Below are 19,817 nucleotides of genomic sequence, written 5' to 3'. Positions count from 1 at the left end.
CCTGTTGGACAAGTTAAAATCTGAATAAGAAGAGTTACTGGTCTAAGCACTTGTAGTTAGAGTTTTTGTTAATGCTTAATCAGGTTTTGATGACTGTAATTGCCTCTTGAAATCTGAACAGAATATTCCCTTACAGGTTGGTTCATCTGGTCTGGGACAATGAGTGACTTACACTGAGAAAGAAGGAAGTATTTTTGTCCTTTGTTTTCCTTTGGTCTGTAAATAAAAATGATGCCAGGGAATCTAGCATGTCCAACCTTGAGAAATGTGATTAAAATAAGCAAAGTAAGTTTGATGTACACAAAAACCTGCCATTGTTCATGAAAAGCTTATGTATAAAACCAACCCATGTACTTCAAGCTTATCTCTTCCAGTACATGAATTTCAGAGTAATAGCTTATAATTGAAATAACATTAAATGCTGGGTGTACATTTAATCAAATCTCAATTTCCATACAAATGAAGCTCAGCAGACAAGAACAATTAGTGTAGCAAATAAAAAATTACATTTCTTTGTGTTAAAAACTGAAATAGATTAAAATCTATATTTGCTGTGTAAACACGAACACCTAGTGCATCTGTAGTCTTAGCTACTGAAATACTATCTTATAATGTATCAGACTTGACTAACTTGTGAATCCTTTAATAAAGAAAACTTCAGTAATTGCAGCCAGAGGAACCCAAACTTTCATAATCAGTGATTGTAGTCACTGAGTTTAATTTCTGTATCAAAGCACTTTGCTGAATTGAGAGTTATATTTTGGAGGCTTTAGTTTTAGCCTCTGGTTCCTCATCTGTACCTCTGAATTTGTGAATTGCTGTGATATCAAGGTTTTTATACTGCTGGAGAGTTTGTATTTTAGGGCTAGGAACATAGGTGAGGGGAATGTTCTGTTTGTCAGGGATGCATTTCTACTTTAGGATCTATTGCTCCTTTTTCCACAGGTTTTGTAGGGTTAATCTTTGGTGTCTTGAAAATATAAGGTTGAAATTTAGATTTTGAGAACTTTGATGTGATGCTTTTCAGCAGATGTTTATTACACGTGCCTGAGATAGGGCCTCATCATTTTTATTGCATCTAACATTTCTTCCAGCTGAATTTCTCCTGTATCTCTGTCTTCAATTGAAGCAGGATAGATAATCCTGCTAAAACAGTATCAAAGTTTTCTCATTTACCCAGCAGCTTATCTTTGCAGGAAATGTTTCCAGCTGCTGCCTTTTGCTCATTGCCATGAGCTGTTTCCACCCCTGCTCCTTGTCACCCCAGTGGTGTGACCTGGGACCAGCCTTCTGTGCCTCAGAGCTGTGACCCTGCTGCTCACTCCAGGCTTTTCTGCTGCTGTGGAGGTGAAGGTCCCAACTGTTTCAGTGTTTGAACAAATATTTAAAACAACAGACACATTAGGAGATGTTCTGTCTTTGGTGGCAGACAACTGTTATGATGCCCCAATTCCACATGAATGTTACTGGATTTGTACAGCCCTATTTCTGCTGAATTAGCTGGAGCATGGAATCTTTCTGGTTGCAAGGGGACAAACCAGAGCTGATCTGACTTAATGTGTACAGACAGTAGCTAATTTGATCTAAAGCTTGCTGTTTCAAAGCCAACTGATCACATTCATTTAGGAAACTGAACCAGCAAGGTGAACTTGTTTAGAATCAACATTTTGTCTCTTGTGTCTGTTACAGCCTTGCTTTGGTGTTGGAAGCTCTAAAATGAGATGTACTGTGTTGAAAAAGTGGTTTCACATACTGGATGTGGATCCTCCCTACCTGTCTTTAAAATAAACCAATTGTTTTGAGTAACCATTTATCCTTTATGTCTTGCATAAAACCAGAGAAGATTAACAAAAACTTAGTTGCAGTTTAGATGTGAGCAGAAGGCGTCTTAGTCCAAATGAACCTCTTTAAAAATGATGCAGAAAATTCAGGTTTCAGGATGTGTAATGCTCAGGGCAGCTCAGTGGCCAGAGTGCATCTGCTCAGGAAGGATGCACTGCAGCTTCTCAGTGCTTGGGCTCCAGGAGGAAAATGTTCTCAATTACACAGAGGGAGTACTTGAGGTTGTTAAACCTGAAAGGGCTTCCTGGATCATTCTGTAGTGGTCAAAATCTGTTTGTTTTGTGAAACAGATGAAGCTGGCTGGAAATTAGAGGGAGCGTGTGTGTGTGTTCTATTATCTGTCATGAAGTCCTTCCTGTGGATAATGCTTCTTGTAAATAGTGGGGTTTTTTTGAGTACTTTGCAGAAAATCAGGAAACTATCCTGCTGTAAAGAAAATTCAAAAATCTGGTTGACCCCTGTGTTGAAATACACAATGAGTTCTGTGGAACACCTAGCATTCAACATGCAGTGGGCAAAATCTTCAGAACGAAAGCTCTCTGTGAGCATGTAAGCAACCACCTTGAAAGATTAGGTTTTTCCTGTATGAAACCTCAGTTTTTCTGTTAGTCAAAAATCTTGTTGATTTTGCTGTTGCTAGCTTAGAAAAATATGTGACAGCTAAAGCAGATGAAGGCCTCTTGTTTGTGTGGCAGTGTTTAAATTGATTTATAATCTTGTCATTTCTGGTTTGATGAAATAAATTTCCAACTGTTTTGTAAGTTTTCTTTTAAATTTCGAATTATAAGTCCACAAGTAGCCTTGGTAAGACTTCTTTCAGATGAGTGACTTGTGGATGAGTTATATTATCTAATAACATGTCCAAGCAAGTTGGTATAAGTTTTTTTTGGCCATCATTTGACAGTAAGTTTTATCTTGGGTTATATATTTTGCTTGTAGAATTGATGGTCTGAATCTGATTTCAGTTTTTCTGCTCTTTTTATATCAAGTTAAGGAATTTCTTGTTTTCTGTATCCAGTCTATAGTAGAGAAACAGGTGAAGTGTTACCACTGTTGTTACTTAATATTTCTGGCAGACATTTGTTCAGGTGCAGGTGTGCTGGTGAACGAGCAGGTTGCTTGGGGTCTAGGGAGTAAACCCAGTGTCATCATGAAAGCACAGTGCCAGCAGTCAGGACAGCTGGGTTCCTGCAGGTTCTTGTCTGTAGCCTTTGGCAGCAAACTCTTGAGTTGTTCTGTACTTCGTTGTAACTGTGGCATGAGGATGCACTGGTTGGTAGGATTTTAGAGGGTTAATGTTGTAGAAGTGCTCTGAGGTAGTGAAATGAAGAGACTATCATGACACCTCACTGCTTCAAGTGTTCTCATGTTCTCACACTGCCTGAACGTTGTGATGTTTTGTAAGTTTATAATCTGTATAGTGCAAAAACTACAGTTGCTGCTATTTGCAGTGTTGTAGTTGTCTCCTTTCTTCCCAGCAAATGCCAGATAAATTTAATTGCTCTGCAATAAGATTTCAGTGTACTAAATTTCATCTTGTAGCATAGCAAAGACTGCATCTGAGGCTGAAAAGAAAAAGAGCCTTTTATGTTAGAATTGCACATGTGAATCATTATACTGCTGATGTCACTCATCACATCATATGTGAGTGCTGGGGGAGGTTGCATTTCCACATTTTCACCTCGAGGCAATTGTTGATGCCCTTGGCTTAATGTTGTTTTGTGCTTCTGCTCCAACAGCTGCTTGCTCTTAGCTGAACTTGTGCCATTGCATATTTACTAATGATTTTGAAAATATGAAGTGTTTCTGCATTTAACAGCTGGTAGAAAGTACGGTTTAGTGTTGTGTGGAGGTGATAGTTTAAGGTACATACTTCATCCTTTCTTGCTGTGAGTTACCATCAACAGCTGTGAACTGTGAGGGATACCTGGCTTTAAGGACAGAAATGTGCTGATATTTTTGAAGTCTTTGCTGTTCTTCAAAAGAACTGAAAATATATGGGTGAAGAAACAGTTTTTATTTACCACACTCCTGGAAAGTACAAAGTCTGACCATATGTTAAATGATTACTTGCATTCCAGGAAAGATGGATGGTCACATAATGTTGTACTATTCAGTACTGCTCATCCATCTTCCTGACTCTTGTCCTGCTGCTGGCAGTGTGAGTTCCCTTTTCTGTGGTGGAGATGGGCTTGAGATGTTTTCATTTATCTGTTGTTTTAACTTAAAAATAGGCTACTGACATGAAAGGTTTCACAGGGTTCTGGAGACCAGCACATACCCTGTGCATCCTTGCATCTCCCAAATATCTCCATTCCTGGGCTAAGTATCTTACAGCTTGGTTGTAGACTTCCATCTATTTTTATGTGTGTATCTTACTGCTGATGGCTATGGGTTGGGATGGCTTAGAAGACAGAGATTTTAATTTCACAGTATTTCTTTGTGTCACATTTCCCCCCTCCACAGCAGAATTGCTTAGCAGTTCATGTTCCTTGGTCTGAAATAATTAGTGCATCTGACAGCATGATCTCCATTGGGAACAATGGTACAGCTGGTCTGAAAGGTGTTTTACTAGAAATGTTTTGTACTCTTCCATGTATCCACATTCTTCAGAGAGGAGTGTCTCTAACACAGGAAGTCATGACATTACAGCATGTAGCTGGCATTTTTTTAATGTCCATAATGCTGAGATGGAGTCATCCTTTTATCGGAACCACTCATATGTAATTGTACATAAAATAGTAATAGCATGTGTGAAATTGCAGACAGACAGAAGTATTCTTGGCTGTTTCTCCCTTGTGCAGGTTGGCCTTCCTGGTGTACGCTGCCTGTGAAGCCAGAAAGCTGCAGAATAACTTTGTTCACAGGGTGTATGTGTGAATTTCATTGAAAATAAGCAGTAAGAGAAAAAATCAAGTTTATTTTAAAGTACTGAATTTTGCCATAACTATGGGTGGATGCAGTGCAAACCTGGAGCTGGGCTGAGATTAGTATTTGAGGTGTTAAAAAATCTCCCACAGGCCCCAGTGTAAATTCTGTACTTGAAACTGTAGTAGCAAGACTTTCTAAGGAACCTCCTGCTGCGTCCTGACCTTGTGCAAAAGTGGCGAAAGAAGCTGCAATCATTTATTTACCAAATGGTGCTCTTGGAATCTGAGTGCTTTCCATTTCAGCTTGAGGTTTTGTATTTGTTTGATTTAGTGATTTCTGTGTTGTTGGGTTTTTCCCTCTGTTTAGAAGGAGATTTAATTAACTCATAGATATTAGATTTGAAATTATTTAGCTTAAAGATAGATTTAAAATTTTCTCTCTTGCTATATTGGGTGAAGCTAATAGCAAAGCTAAAAGTGAAGCTTTTCCTCTATTTTTTACACAATCTCCCTGCCCCCAACTGTTTAATTCCTCTTTCTCTCTTCAGGCTAAATAAATTATGCCTTTTTTTTTTTGTCTGAGGGGGAAGTCATTATGACTGGTAATTGTATTTTTTCTGTTTGGGCTGAGTAAAGCTCTAAATGGGTGAGAACACTCGTTGTGCTGTCTATTGCCCTCAGTAGTCTGGCAGGTCTGTGTGAGTTCTTAGCATCTTGTGACCTGAATGTTTGCTCTGAGTAGGTGGTTGCTAAGAGGATGTGCCTGCTTTTATTTTTCTAGAAGAGCAGGTCTTTGTTTTATAGAGGAACCAGTAGTAGGGCTGGATTTTAGTCTAGCATGGAATTAGAAGCCTGTTATCAATATGTTATACCAATTACCAGGTATATGTGTACAGCTTTCATTCAGAGTGCCTGGTGACCGGGGTTATTACGCCCAGTCATGTTGTTTGAACACTTAAATGTGACCTCTGTCTTGATTTAGCTTAGGCATGTGTTTCAAGAAGAAACAATTGCAATTACAGTCTGCTCTTATGTTGTAAGCTGTGGATGAGAGAATGCATACCTGTATTTTAAATTCTCTTTTAGTGATTTCCTTCTGCAGGACAGTTGCCTACTGGATCCATTCAAAATCAGTATGTTTTACATATAAACATTTTTTTTTCTGTTTAAAAATCTGCTCATTCTCTAGACATAAATTACCTGGGATTAGTGCAGCTCACTGAGAGGAAAATGTGCTAAATTGCTCAAAAACAATGGTTGGAAAATTGACAACCACTGTCTAGAAGAAAGATGGACAGTGATGGTTAGGTGCAAAAGTGAGCCTGTGGATGGTGCTGGCACTGATGGACGGCTGTGAACAAGTTTAGAATTGTTCACTTTTGTAGACAGACCTTTTTATTCCCTGCAAAATGTTTTGAAGGACATAAAATGAAGTTGAGTTATTAGGTTCTGGCATTTGATAGATGGAATTGAAAAAAAAAGGTTTTAAAAAAGTTGTACTTTTTATAATGCTAATTAGGTGTGACAGTGTAGTGATGGCAAGTAGGCAGTGAACTCATAGAAGCAGGAGCAACATGTTTGCAGAGAGTGTCAGTTTCTAGTAAAGGGTACGTTCACATGGAGAAATGCTACAAAAGAGCTGAAGCTAGAAAGTGAAAACAGGTTCATGGATATAGATATTGTGTTACAAGTAGTTCTGTGAAATGTCTCTAAATCAGATTGGGCTTTTGTGCAAGTCTGGTGGGTGCTGGCATACACAGTGATTGGAATGGAAATAGGATTCTGAGGCTGTTGCATAATGCAGTGCTCACCTATCAAAGCATATTTTTGTTGAACTTCAGCTCTGGGAAAATGGAACAAGCACTCCTCAGTGCCCCACAAGAAGCAAATGGATAATGCTGTGGTAATAGCCGCTCACAGGCTATCTTTATCAGGAAGGTTTTACCACGGATGTCTTGAGAGAATGATTTCCCATACCCTCCTGTCTGTTAAAACCACAAACATGCAGTTTAAGGCATGAAGTGAGCTGAGCTGACGGAGTTTTTAACAGGCTGAGTTAACCAGAGATTTTATCCGTTACGCATCAGTGATCGGTGACATGACAGATGATTAATATATGTATAAATTTGCAAGAATAAATAACATTTCAAACGAAGCACCATGTTTTCCCTCTTTCCCAGAGCTGCGCTGCGCCCCGGGGCAGTTTGCGTGTCGGAGTGGGACCATTCAGTGCATCCCCTCAACCTGGCAGTGTGATGGGTGGCCCACCTGCGAGGATGAGAGTGATGAAGTTGACTGTCCAGGTAAGTAAATCTAAAAGACTGCTCAGCCCTGTACCAGCTTACTTTGCAGCAGTACTTTGACTCTTTCAGGTTGAAAGGAATAGTGAATTTGCCTTTACAAACAAGCTGTGGGTCTGCTGGTAGATAAAACTAGCACTGGGAGATAAAAGAAATAATGAGAAGGATTCCATTGATTGATGAATGGAAAAAGATATTTGCTTTTACAAATCAACTTTAGGTTTGCTGATAAACGAAATTAGACATTGAAAGGTGAAAGAAATAATGGGGAAGAAAAACCCCTAAATTGAGTAAGAATTAAAAATTAAAAAGGAGGGTTATACATTAGAGGGAAATCTTCAGTATCAGGCATACTGGGGAGTCTGTACCTCTCAAGTACCTCAGCCAATGAGGAAAGAGAGAGTGGCTGGGAAATTTGGATAAAAAGGAGGCTGCATCCTCCAAAAATTTGAGAGATTTCAGGGGGATGCCCCATGGCCTCTCCCTTTGTTTGAATAAAGCCAGAAAGGACTCCTCTGTCTCCTTTTTGGACATAAACCTCTGGTGTTTGTGGATTAATTTTCCTAACAGTGTTGTTTGGTTCTTTTTATTTGAAATTGGTGATTATTTGGTAGAACTGTACCCATTATTAACAAAGACTGAGTTGGCTTCTCTTCATTTTGAGCAGCTAATACTGCAAACAGTTTTTTGCTTGTCTGAATTATCCTTCCATTCTTATGGTCAGAGCAGGTATCCTGAAGATGAGGAGAGTTTGTGGTCTGAAAAGAGACTCTCCTGACAAGGAAAAAGTGTTGCAGTTAAACTGAAATGACACATAAGCCTGTGGTTAAATTTGGAATTACTGATTTGGTTGTATATCACTCAGACAGTGCTGGGTGACATTGCTGGACTCGGGTAGAGAGCTTGTTTTATTGCTCCCTGTTCTGATTGTGCTTCTTGTGCTTGAGTGCAGAACTTTGTTCTGCCAGACAAGCTGGTGTATTTGCACTTCATAAGCTCCTATGACTTTATGCTTTCAGGAGCCTGTCAGCAGCAGTGGATCTCTGCTAAAGCTACTGGATACTGAGCTGTGCTGAGAAACAAGCAAAGAAATATTGTGACTGTACAATCACAGTTTTGAATGTTTTCAGTTGTTCTTGAAAAACAGGCTAGTGCAGCTCTTTCTGTGTCTCTTAAAAGTGAATTGACCTGTGGTTTTTTTTTTGTTAAGAACAATGAGACAGGTATCTGAAAGCATGAATTCAACTGTGGCGTAATTGAAAACTTTTTATCTTTACAGCAGAACTAAATTACATTCAAAAACAGTTTTAAGAAATTCTTTTCCAGTGAACTCTACTTCATTCTCTTGGCAGAGAATCTCGTGAACTCTGTGGCATTGCCATAACAGCATTCATCATTCTGAGTTCTCAGCTATTTTAGAGAGGTGCTACAAAATAGTAACATTGATGTTTTACAGCAACAAATCCTTTTAAATATTCATATTATCTAAAGGAATTAGAGAAATAAATCTAACATTCAAACTTTGAAACTGTGCTGGAGTTAGCCATCTCCTCAGTGTGTACTATGGACATTGAAAGAATGTCAGTACTCTTTCAAGAAAACTTTTTGTTGGTGTGTGTGTGAATGTGCAGTAAAGGGGAAAAACAGTTGGTAGTTTGTTCTGACACTGAAAATTAAGCTGTGCCATTGATAGTCTATTTAAAGATATTCTTTACAATATGGATGTCCTAAAGAAAATTACTTTTATAGCTGTGCTGTTATTCTTCCTTGTTAGCTAACTTTGGCAAAATGTAAAAAAACTATGGACCTGATAAAATTCTGGAGTATAATGGAATTCAGTGTCTAGGGGAGGGCAGAGTCATGTTAGTGTTTGGATTTACTCAAAAATCCCTGAAGACTTTGCTTGTGGGAACATTTGAACTTCCACATTAATAGAAAACTATTTTTATCTTTTCCTGTTCCTGATGGATTAGTCAGCAACTTAAGTTATTGCCTGGAGTATGCACCAGGATGGTGTTGACTAAGGACTGGAGTTCCAAAGAATGTTTGGTATATTGATAGGAGGAGGATTTATGGGAGTAGCATTTCTCAATACGTGGGTTCTGGTGTTGTGTTCGGGGTGTAGACTGTCTAGCCTGACATGATAAGAAGGACTTGAAGGTTAAAGAAATGAAATGTGGGAGAGACTTGATTCACCACCATGTCTATGTGCAGGAAGAGAAGAATAATGTCTGTAAATACCAGAGGGGAAAACGCTGGACAGCAGAGAGAGGAAAATATTCCACTTGACGAGAGGAATAATTAGATAAGTAATTGGTGAAAAGGCTGTGCTCAGTAAAACAGCCAGAAAGCAGGTGTGGTGTTTGTGAAAGAACTGAGATATTTGCACAGTAATGTGAGGAGTGCAGCCAGCAAACCAGAGGAACAAGAACTACTCGTGTAGGATGTAAAAACTATTATACCTGTAACAATGAACTTGGTAGGATTGCATGGTGACCTGCAATGGGCGTTGAAGAGCAGGTGTTATTCAGAGCTGTCAGGAATAGAAGAGGTTGGTGTGCATGGGAATGCTGTGCTGGAGCATAAAGAGGAGTAGCATCAATGAAAGTAAACCTGAGGGCAGAATCAGCTTGGAAGAGCAGTGAGTTTGTGTTGAGGAAAGCAGTACAGGCATGACGAGTCACAGGAGGGACTGTCTTGGGACATTGATGGGGAGCTAATGCTACTAATAATAGTAACACAGTCATACTCAGGACTGGCAACTTTCTTCTTTGGCCACTGAATTAACAAGAAATGATGCAGCTTTAAATGTAGAAAATACCTTTGGATTAGATGAGCAGTTGTGTGATGATTCAGCTGAATGTAAATACTTTAATTAAAATGTTCTTCCCTTCAATAAAGGCAGTCTGAAGACTAAAAGAACTAGTTAGTGAAGCCACCAGGACTTGTGAAACTTGGAGAATTATAACATCTTTAAATTAAAAGGCATGAAAACTCTCTGAAGCATGAAAAGAAAGCATGCAAGAAAGGGCCCTGAATCTGGTTGTGAAGCTTGTTAATCTTCAGCCTTTGAGCCACTAATGGCACACTCCAACATGAGCAACTCAGAACAGATCAATGGCAGTGAATTAGGGTTTTGTGGTGGTGTTAAAAGTGTGTTTCAGTGACTCCTTAGTCATGTTGGTGTTTTGAAAGGTTTATTACAAAGCCATTCTAAGTTGTTTACCACTGTTGGTTCACCTTTTTAAGGCCTAATTTCATTTGTGTTAGTAACAAAGGTCCTATTAAAAGAAGAGGATCCATAATTAATAAATTAGTTTGGTAATCATATATTGGCTGAAGTGCAAGAAACATTCCAAAGTGTAAGACTATTTGTTTGAATTTCTTCTGGCATTTTTTTCAGAACACAATTAAGTAAGACATTTAATTCATTGACAAACTGAATAAGTGTGTGAGATGCCTATTTTTTGCTATATTTCTCTGAAGATTGTCATTATAGCTGTTTTTATTCTCACTGTCTCTTATCATAATGACCATTTTCCTTTAAAACATGGAATTCCTCTCAGTCACATATTTTCCATGTGCAAAGTACTGTTCCCCCTGCCCTTCCCACTAGGCACCCATGTGTCAGTGGAATCTGCTGCAGTGATTACCCTCAATTCATCTCTCTGACAGACTAAAACCAGTGTCTGCCTACTCCTGTGAGCAATACTAAAATTACTGGGAGGGTTCGTTATGTAGCATGTGCCTGTGACTCGCTTCTGTTCAAGCAGTGGAGCTTCAAGAAATTTGTGGACTTTTCCATGTCAACAGTAGTTGATCCTAAAAATAGTTATCCCAAAGTGGTGTATTTTATGAAATGGTAGAAACAGGCATTAATATCTTCAACAACGACTTTTACAAATGGAATTTATTTTTTCTAATCACTTTCTCTCATGTTGCTACACAAGCAATCAAAGTAGAAACATAACTTTTTCACCTTTATAAAAGTTCTGTATTTAAACCCATAAGGGGGAAGGGATCTGCAGTTTACCTTTTACTGCTTATTGGATTTCCAGCTTTGCTTCTACTAGAATATCAGATCAGCTTCTGCAGATATCCTGCCTTCTTTGCAGGCCTTCTGGTGTAACTCATTTTCAGGAGGCTGAGCAGAGCAGGGTTTAGTATAGCTCTGGCTGTGTTTTCCTCCCAGACTGCAGGCTTGATGTTTTTTTCTGTTGCCTATGAATGAAAATGGATGTCTTAAATTCAAGTGCCCTTCATAAATCCTATCCATATCAGTTTCACATCTTTCTCTTCTGATGAAGCAGCAGCTGCAGCAACCTGTTTTGAAGTGATCAAAAACAGCTTTGTGTTTTGTTTCAGCAAGGATGTTTTGTATGCTTGAAGTGACTCTTGACATTTGTGCACTTTTTAGTACATCTCTTTTTTAAAACCTAGGTCTTAATGATAAAAACCTCTGAGCATTTCCACACCTTTCCTGAGCTCTTGCTGAACTCCTATTGTTTTTTACCCTACCTTGTGGTGTTTAAATGATAAGCTGTTTTCTGCCAGTCCGTTACTTTGAATAGCACTCAGCACAGCAGGATGCTGTTCTTGCTTGGCATTGATGTCCTTGCACAGTACAGTTGATAACACACAGCATGGAGCTGCTTGATCTGAGAAGAATCACTCCTCTCTAGGAGCTTCTGAACTGTATTTTCAAATATTGAGGCACAAAACTGACCTTAATCTTGAAGTTCTCTCACCTCTCAAATTACCAGATGGAATTAGAAGCTTTCTAAGCTTTCAGTAATATGCTGGACAGAAAATTTGAAGCTTTGGGGACAAGGCAGCTTTTATGTAAATTTTGAGAATCTGTGTGTTTAAACAGGAACAACTCAAATCTTGGAACTAATAAGATATGGCAAGACCTGGTTGTTTCACAGGCAGTTTAATTTTGACATAATTTGACATAGTACATCCATCCTTATGAAGGGATTTGCTTGAGTGACTTGACATCTGTGACACAGTTTTCCAAAAGGTAGAAGGAGCCATCAGCATGGCAGGCTTCCATTCTGAGTTGGTAGCTTCAAGTTTTAAACAACTGAAAATAGCCACAGAATCACCACTGTTAGACAACTTTCTCTTGATGGATAGCCCTATATTTAGACTATAATTGTGCTGGAGTGAATTAGATAGCAACTGTAAATTGGAAGGAGCTGGGTGAATACTAATCATGATTTGATCAATTGGGAAACACACTGGAGGATGCTTGTGTTCACCACTCTAATATTCAAAGGGTGAAAAAAAATAGTGCCCCATGGGTTCTTCCTTGAACCCATTTTTTCATTTTCTGCACCAACTAGCCAGCAAATGACATTTCTGGAGTAATTATATAAAGTCAAAGAAGCAGATCTCTATCTGTCTTGGCTAGTAAAAATACCACTGTTGCTGTTATTGCCTGTGATTGTAGTATTTAGAAGAATAAAGATCTTGGAAAATAACTGATCTTCCAAAATTTCATTTCTTTTCAGGATATGAAGTGTAAGCACTGAAAGTGATGGCTTTTCCTTTGTGAAACACTCAAAGTTAGTTCTGATCTTCTGAGTTAAGTTGTTATCTAAAGATGAGTCCATGGCACTCTAATTTATTTTTAAAGATAAAATTATTTGTAAAAAGGAAGTAGGAACAGCACATAAAATTCTTCTGCAGAGTATTGCAGAAGTAGAATAGAAATCCAGTCCAATTACACCTTTGCCACCAGAATCTGCCACAGCTTTTCATGGCAGTCAAGTGACTTAGAGGCTTGTTAGCATCTCTTTATTGCCCTGGAAAAAGTTGTCGTCGTTGCTTTTCTTGGGAGACAGATATTCAGGTCAAATAGAAGCAATTTAATATTTGAAGAGCGCCAGTTTATTAAGCAGCTGACAGTGTTGGGCTTGAAGAAGTGGCTTGTGGTGTCTGCTTTGTGGTGTCTGCTTTGTGCCACTTCAGTCCTGGTTTCAGCATGAATCTGCTGACAAGGGCACATGCTGAGGAAGGAATGAGTTCTGCTTCCTGGGTGGAAGTGATGGAACTCTTTTTGTGTGGGATCTGTGTAGTTATTTTTTCAAAGCATCTGGCACAAATTCTGTTAATTTAGGATGTTAGCCTGTGTAACCCTTCCTTAACCTTGCATGTTAAAACCTGTGAACTTTTGTTTTATTCCTGGGGAAGATAAATTGTTAAGTCCTCGTGGGCGTTCTGTTTAGCTGCGGAGGGTCAGCCATATGGTGCTGCATCTGCTCTCACTTCTGAGATGGAACTGAGTCTTCATGTATTTGGTTCTGACTGGTTCTTTGGGTTTAGCTGCTACCATTTAATGCCATGGGAAAATAGAGCTCCCCATGCTGAGCTCAGTAGAATTTGATAAAGCATTCTAGATTAGTTAGTGTTATTTTTAAAGCCTTGCTCTAATTGAAGATTTGCTTTTTCAGTGTCTCAGTATTGCTCTGAAAATCATAGTGTAAATAGTGCTACCGAACCATTAGGATTAAAAACAGATTCTAAAACTAAAAATAGATTAACCTTTAAAATAATAAAAAAATCAGTAATCTTCACTGTCAAATAATTTTATTGTTTTGTGTCCTTTGAAGTGTATGCTGAGTTTCTTGGCACTGACTTCTTGCCTGTGATAGATAACATATTCTAATACTGAACACCAGAATTTCTGCTTTATTCCTTAAAGCCATGTGAGTGTATTATGCACAGCCATTCCTTAATGGGCGATCTCTGTAGACATGTAATTCCTAGGATAACGTGATAATTAAATAGCCCTTGCTTATCCCATTAACCCAGGGCAAACTCAGTATGCTAGAGACAGATGAATGCAGAGCGACTCTGCTGTTTCTGGGCTCCAGCTAGGGATTTCTTTTGCTCATCAGTGCCTACATTTGTTCCATGGAGTGCACTGTTTGATGTTGGGTCTTGTGGAAGTCTTTCCCCCAGGTAATGCAGTGAACAGCCTGCAGCTCAGGGTTTATATTACCATGAAATTGCTGTGGAGCTCTTGCTTTCCAAAGATAGTCCAAAAAGAGAAAGTTTTATTGATGTGGTTTCATATATATTTCAAACAGATGTAGTTAAACCTGTTGAAGAAGACTGTGTAGCTTCTCTTTATTTGGGATCATGTCTTTGTTTGTTTGGTTTAGTGAGGCTAAATGGAGCTAATCAGCTTTAAAGGAAAATAAGCAGATTTTTTATACAGAAATGAATGTCTACATAGCACTGTGCTGGTAAATCCTACTACCTTCAATAACATCTAGTAGTATTAAGTAACATACAAGCAGATATTTATAATGCTTGTATTGTTGGGTTTTTAATTTCTCTCTTTTTAAGGTTAATCTCTTGTTTCCACATTAATCATTCTTGGTGCCCACTTCCATCTTTCTCTAAGGTTTCTCCCCACCACCATGCCAGCCTTCCTGCTTAGGAACCTGCTAGTTGTGCTGGCTATGGCCCACCCTGCCTCCACCTGAACTGGGTGCTCCTTATTTACTCCTGGTAGGCACATGGAGCCCTCCAGCCCCTTTTCTTGAATAACATCTTACACTGTGTTCTTCCTAAATTACTGAATCTGGTGGTCATGTACACCTGTTAACCCTGACACTGAGATGAGGGGTGTGGGGGTTTATTTCAGAAGTCATCAACTAGCTTTTCCTTTAGAAGCTTGAGAATGAATAAAAAAAAGCCTCGTTCTTCTGGCTGAAGATCAGTCTCCTTTCCTGGTTTTAATTACATCCTACATCTCAGAGCATGTGTTGGAAAATGTATTGGAGGAGTTGTCTTCTGTCCTTGAACACACAGCTGAGGAACAAAGCAGCTGGGGAGTGGGTAGTTCTGTAAACAGGAGCAGATACAATGCGCTGGGGATGATGCATTTGCTGCAGCAGTTGAAATCATGAGCAGCAAGTCCTGTGTACAATTGCAGGCTGGTGAGAATCTGCCAAAATATTTCATTTACCCTGCACGACTAGTGTAATGGCTTGTTGGTTCTTTTCAATTGAAAGTATTTCAGTTACCTGCTGAGTAAAATGGCCAAGCTGTTATTGCAGGGACCTGCCATCTTTGCTTACCTGAGTCAGGTATCACATATGTATTGAATTAAAACCCAGAGAAAGTTTAATAAAACGAAATCTGCCTTTGCTTGCATCTTTCACCAGTACTAACTATTCCTCCTGGTCCCCAGGCTACCAGGGGAAGGAGAACGTGGACTCGAGGCACAGCTGGGCCCGCTTCCACACCGTCAACGTGGCTCAGCCCGTCCGCTTCAGCAGTAAGTTGCAGACTGGGAAATCTGGGCCATCTTTCTTTAATTAATTAATTAATTAAATTAATTCATTTACAAGTTTAGGCTATTTTTGAATTAAAAACTAATAGTCTTTTCTGTTTCATAGCTTTTGGACCAAACTTTGACATGCAATGCTATTTCCGGTGTTTGTGCATTTCTTTTATATATGTCCTGCATGGTTTATATAGCAGACCAGTACATGCAAAGAATCCTATGTCCCTATTAATCCTCTCTTTGTGAAACCAGAGTTGCAGTTTTCTGTTAGAACTCATTGCAGAGTTGTAACAGAATAAAAAAGAATAAAAAAACCAAAAGAAACAAAACAGAATAAAGAGGCTTGAGAACAGAACTGTGAGATGCAATGAACAGAAAACAGTTTCTGAATTTTAAGTTTCTTAGGCCATGCAAAATTAATAGTGCAGGTGCAGGTTTAAATGTCATCCTCCTGTCCTGTGATTCTTTCTGTTAGCCCATGGGCCTATGTCGTCCAGAAATGCCACAAGGCTTTTGTTTCAGGTTCCCTTAGTTGAGTTAATTGAGAGAAAGCAGGGACAGCAGTTTGCACCATTGCCTTCTTATTTACTAAAGATCTGCCTTACAGTGGTGATTTTCTCAAAGCAACCGAGAATTTCCCCAGAACTTCTGTCGTCTTCAATGATTCACTCTGGGGGCAGGAATATATGAGTACTATTGAGACTCTAAGAGTAGGTTGAACACTTCACAGCACGTTGAATGTATTGCTAATCATCTAATTGAAAGACAGTCATTAAATTGGCCACCTCCAGGGTTTTTGTGCTGCTTGTTTGTGCTTGGATTAATCAAATTTATTTGTTTTATAAAGATGTGCAGGGAAACGTCTTCCACAGTAGATGGTCAGTCTTAATTAAAGATTTTAAAGGCTGTGACAATGTGATGGGACTTTACTAGGAGCTTAATCTTCTTAAAAACATGTAAAAAAATCAACATTTATCAGAAACGGTAGTAAAGTAACTCTTCAGGGGTCTGTAATGTGTGCACCTCCTCCTGTGGAGGTGAAGTGTACACACTGTTGTGTGTACGTGCCCCAGTGATAATTGATTAGGATGCATTACCTTAAAGATCCTAATTTGGGGGGAATGGTTTCCCTTCTATTCTTCATGTTTCCTAGGGAAGTGCCCAACAGGATGGCACCACTATGAGGGCACAGCCAGCTGTTACAGGGTGTATTTAAATGGGGAGAACTACTGGGACGCTGTGCAGACATGTCAGCGGGTGAACGGGTCCCTCGCCACCTTCACTGCAGACCAAGAGCTCAACTTCATCCTGGAGCAGGAGTGGAACTTCGAAGAAAAAGCATCTGAAGGAGAGAACCATCGTAGGTGAGTAGGGAGAAAAGGACAAAGATCTCATGTTACAGAGAATGGTTGCTGTGTGCTACAAATGCTGGTGGTTCAGTTTGTGTAGAAAACCTAATGATAAAATTTACATCAGGTGAATAAGCCAGTGTGAACGTGCTTGGCTGTTAGGCAGTGCCTCATCTGTAGTTTATGTTTTAATAATTATTAACAGATAATTCAATTCAGCAGAGTCTTTTTATCAGCAGAGTCTTCTTATCTTCAGATTGTCTTAGCAAGGTACAGATATTCTTGAGCTGCATCAGGGAAGGTGGATTTAACAGCGACTGCTGCTGCACTGCTGTGTATAGAAATAATTATGTGAATTTTTCAACAAAATTTTGATTTCTATGAAGTACCTGTAGCTCTAACAAAGAGCAACTTTGAGATAGGAATGAAGTAAAAAGGCATTTTGAGTTGCAACTACTGTGTTTGGGTGGTTTAGATACTTCTTTCTGTTAGTTCACAATAAACAATTCCTCCTTTTTCTGTGTGTGGGTTTTCTGTCACTCCTGGGCTGCCGTGTCAGATCACCAGGAGTGGCTGAGTAATGGTGTGTTTCTGTCTGTGAAGAGTTAAGTGGTTTGCTCTAGAACAGTCTGACGTAATACTTCAGAAATACTTGACTTCTGGATGCTGCTGTGTGATTTTTGGGTTTGAGATACTGAAATGCTGCCATGACAACAGAATAAGGTGGTGTTTATGAATAGAAATAAAGGACACAGTTATAATTTGTAAACCTAGAAAACTAATAAGTATTTTATCAAGTATTTTTCTCTGTTCCTCAACTGTAGTCTCTCTACATTGCTTTTACATAGGAAGACATTAGAAGGTTCTGTGTAATTTAATTTGTTACTGTGTTTTTGGCCTGTATCTTTAGAATGTAACTTGATTTGCAGGTTCTGGGTGGGATATCAGTATGTGATCACCAACAGAAATCACTCTCTGGAAGGTCACTGGGAAGTTGCTTACAAAGGTGGGTCTCTCAAATTGCTGCTTACTTCAGTGCCCATGAAAATTGTATTAAAGCATGAATATGATTTGAAAGAACAGCATGACTTCTTTCACTGGTAATGTTGAAATAGTGTAGGTGAACTGCTTCGCTTCAGTGGGTAGAAGTGGAAGAGTTTAATACTCAACACGCTTCTTATTTTAAAGTTTAAGTTTTATGGGTTTTCATGCTGGCATGGAAAGAACGTGTCAGTTTATTTGGGCTTTCCCCTTGATTAAGTGAGAGAAAGGGAATTACTGTGTAATTTCTCATTCTTTGTGGTGAATGTTTAGATGAACTGCTGATTCCTGGTTTTAGAATTTGCAGACTAGTGTAGCGTGTTTGGAGGTTTTAGCTTTTTAAAAATTTATAGAATTTTGCGTACTCAAACAACACACTTGAATTTTGCAGAATTTACAGAGATTTTTTTCTTTTTAAAAGTATTTCAGGTAGTTTACTTAAACCATGTCAGAATTTGCGTAATCCCAGAAATTCATCTCCTTTTATATGAAAAACTGAACATTAATTTGATGGGTATCACTGGCTAAACCCTTTCAATTGCAAAACAAGCAGCTCCCTCTGCTGAAAATGCAAAGCTATGTTTCTACACCTTTTATTTTTAGCTAATTCAGTAGTGAGATTAAAGTCATAATACAAACTCTTATGTGTACAGTTGCCTGTTTAATTCCTGTACCGGTTTAGATAATGGAGAAATTATAACAAAGGTGTTGTTTTTTAAGCATCAGCACTGTGAATCCCAGTGTAGCATTTGAAAACTAATCTGAATAGGTTTTTTCTCACACATAGTTTTAAGTATCCATGGATAATCTGGGAGGAAAACTCTCCTTTAGGTACAGACACATAATTATGATCAGAATTTTCAAACAGTTGGGTCTTGAAAAATACTTCCTTTGACACATGAATACAAAGATTCTCCTTAAAAGGACCTCTCTTTTCTCTTTGGAAAGCTGACTGCACTGCCATCTGCTGACAGAGTGGTCACAACAGGGAGGCATGAATTACAGAAAAATCATCATAACTTCATCATTAGTTTTATTTAATTTCATGCATTATATGAATTTAAACCTTCTCAATAACATATAATCTTATGTTTTTAAGTTCTATATTTAACAAAGAGATGCCTCTACAAAGTAAAGTACATAGTAACATTCAGTAGTTTGTGAAAAACTTTTCTTAGGCTTTTATTGATGCAGACTCTGAATTTCTAATACCTGTTTGAAAAGTGATTTAGGCTTCTAAAGCTTGAAAATTTTAGTTTATTGTTGTGAACATGTGGAACATAAGTCCTCCAGAAAATGCCCTCAACACCTTTTGCACTGTTTGGAGCCTATCAGGATGCTGTTTCATGATTGAAAGGACCAAACTGTGGATGCCCTAGTGCTTCCCCCCAAAAATGGAGCAGCTCTGTGAGGGCTGCACAGGCAGATGCACACCTTTGGAAGCACTGGTGGGTGCATGGAGTGCCAGGCACAAAATTGCTGTGTGGGTTCTTGCTCCACTGGTAGCAACTGTGACCAAACTCAGCGTGGTTTGAGGAGGTGTATGACTATTGTCAGGCAAACCCCATGGGGCTCTGTGAAGCAGCACTTGTGGAGATGTTGGAGTATCACTTCTGGTTCAGAGTGACAGAATTACCCAGTACTTTGAAAACAGCAGCCTCTTTTCTATGTGAGTCACCCCTTCCCTCCCAGCTGTTTGCCCTCCCCCAGAGCAGTGCTGGTAATGGGAGCTGGTGCTGGAGGCCTCTTTGTATTGGAGTTGGTGTGCAGGAAATGGGTGATGTTACAGAGACTCTCTAAAACTTTACATACCCACTAATGCCAATGTATCTTGTTCCAGGCTCTCCAGAAGTGTTTTTACCTCCTATCCCTAAATTTGGTACGGCTATGTCTGGAAAGGAAAACGTTTTCTGTGCCCAGTTCCAGTATTACGCTTCTGCTTCCCTCCGGCGCGACGGTTATCACAGCTGGTACGCTGAAAACTGCTATAAGAAATCTTCATTCCTCTGCAAAAGGAGTAAGTTGGGTTCAGTTCAGTGTTAACTGTGTTGTGTGTTTAAATATGCATATAATAAGTAGCTGGAAATTGTTTCATTGCCCTTTCTAATTT

At 39.0% G+C, this 19,817-nt stretch overlaps 1 protein-coding gene across 2 annotated transcripts in view; it reads left to right on the top strand.

The window, feature by feature from the left end:
• The window catches only part of DGCR2 (DiGeorge syndrome critical region gene 2), a 45,827-nt gene that overhangs the window by 13,193 nt on the left and 12,817 nt on the right, over window positions 1–19,817 (top strand). The window contains exons 2-6 of one of the 2 annotated variants that reach the window (XM_030958686.1): window positions 6,893–7,015; window positions 15,222–15,308; window positions 16,471–16,681; window positions 17,596–17,672; window positions 19,548–19,724. In XM_030958686.1, the coding sequence (XP_030814546.1) occupies window positions 6,893–7,015; window positions 15,222–15,308; window positions 16,471–16,681; window positions 17,596–17,672; window positions 19,548–19,724 (675 nt within the window). Of the gene's footprint in view, window positions 1–6,892; window positions 7,016–15,221; window positions 15,309–16,461; window positions 16,682–17,595; window positions 17,673–19,547; window positions 19,725–19,817 lie in introns of both variants that reach the window. The other variant, XM_030958685.1, reaches the window with a different exon arrangement.

Source organism: Camarhynchus parvulus, chromosome 15 (genome assembly GCF_901933205.1).
Source record: "Camarhynchus parvulus chromosome 15, STF_HiC, whole genome shotgun sequence".
In the NCBI taxonomy this organism is placed as follows: domain Eukaryota; kingdom Metazoa; phylum Chordata; class Aves; order Passeriformes; family Thraupidae; genus Camarhynchus; species Camarhynchus parvulus.
This window is presented reverse-complemented; position numbering and strand designations above follow the sequence as displayed.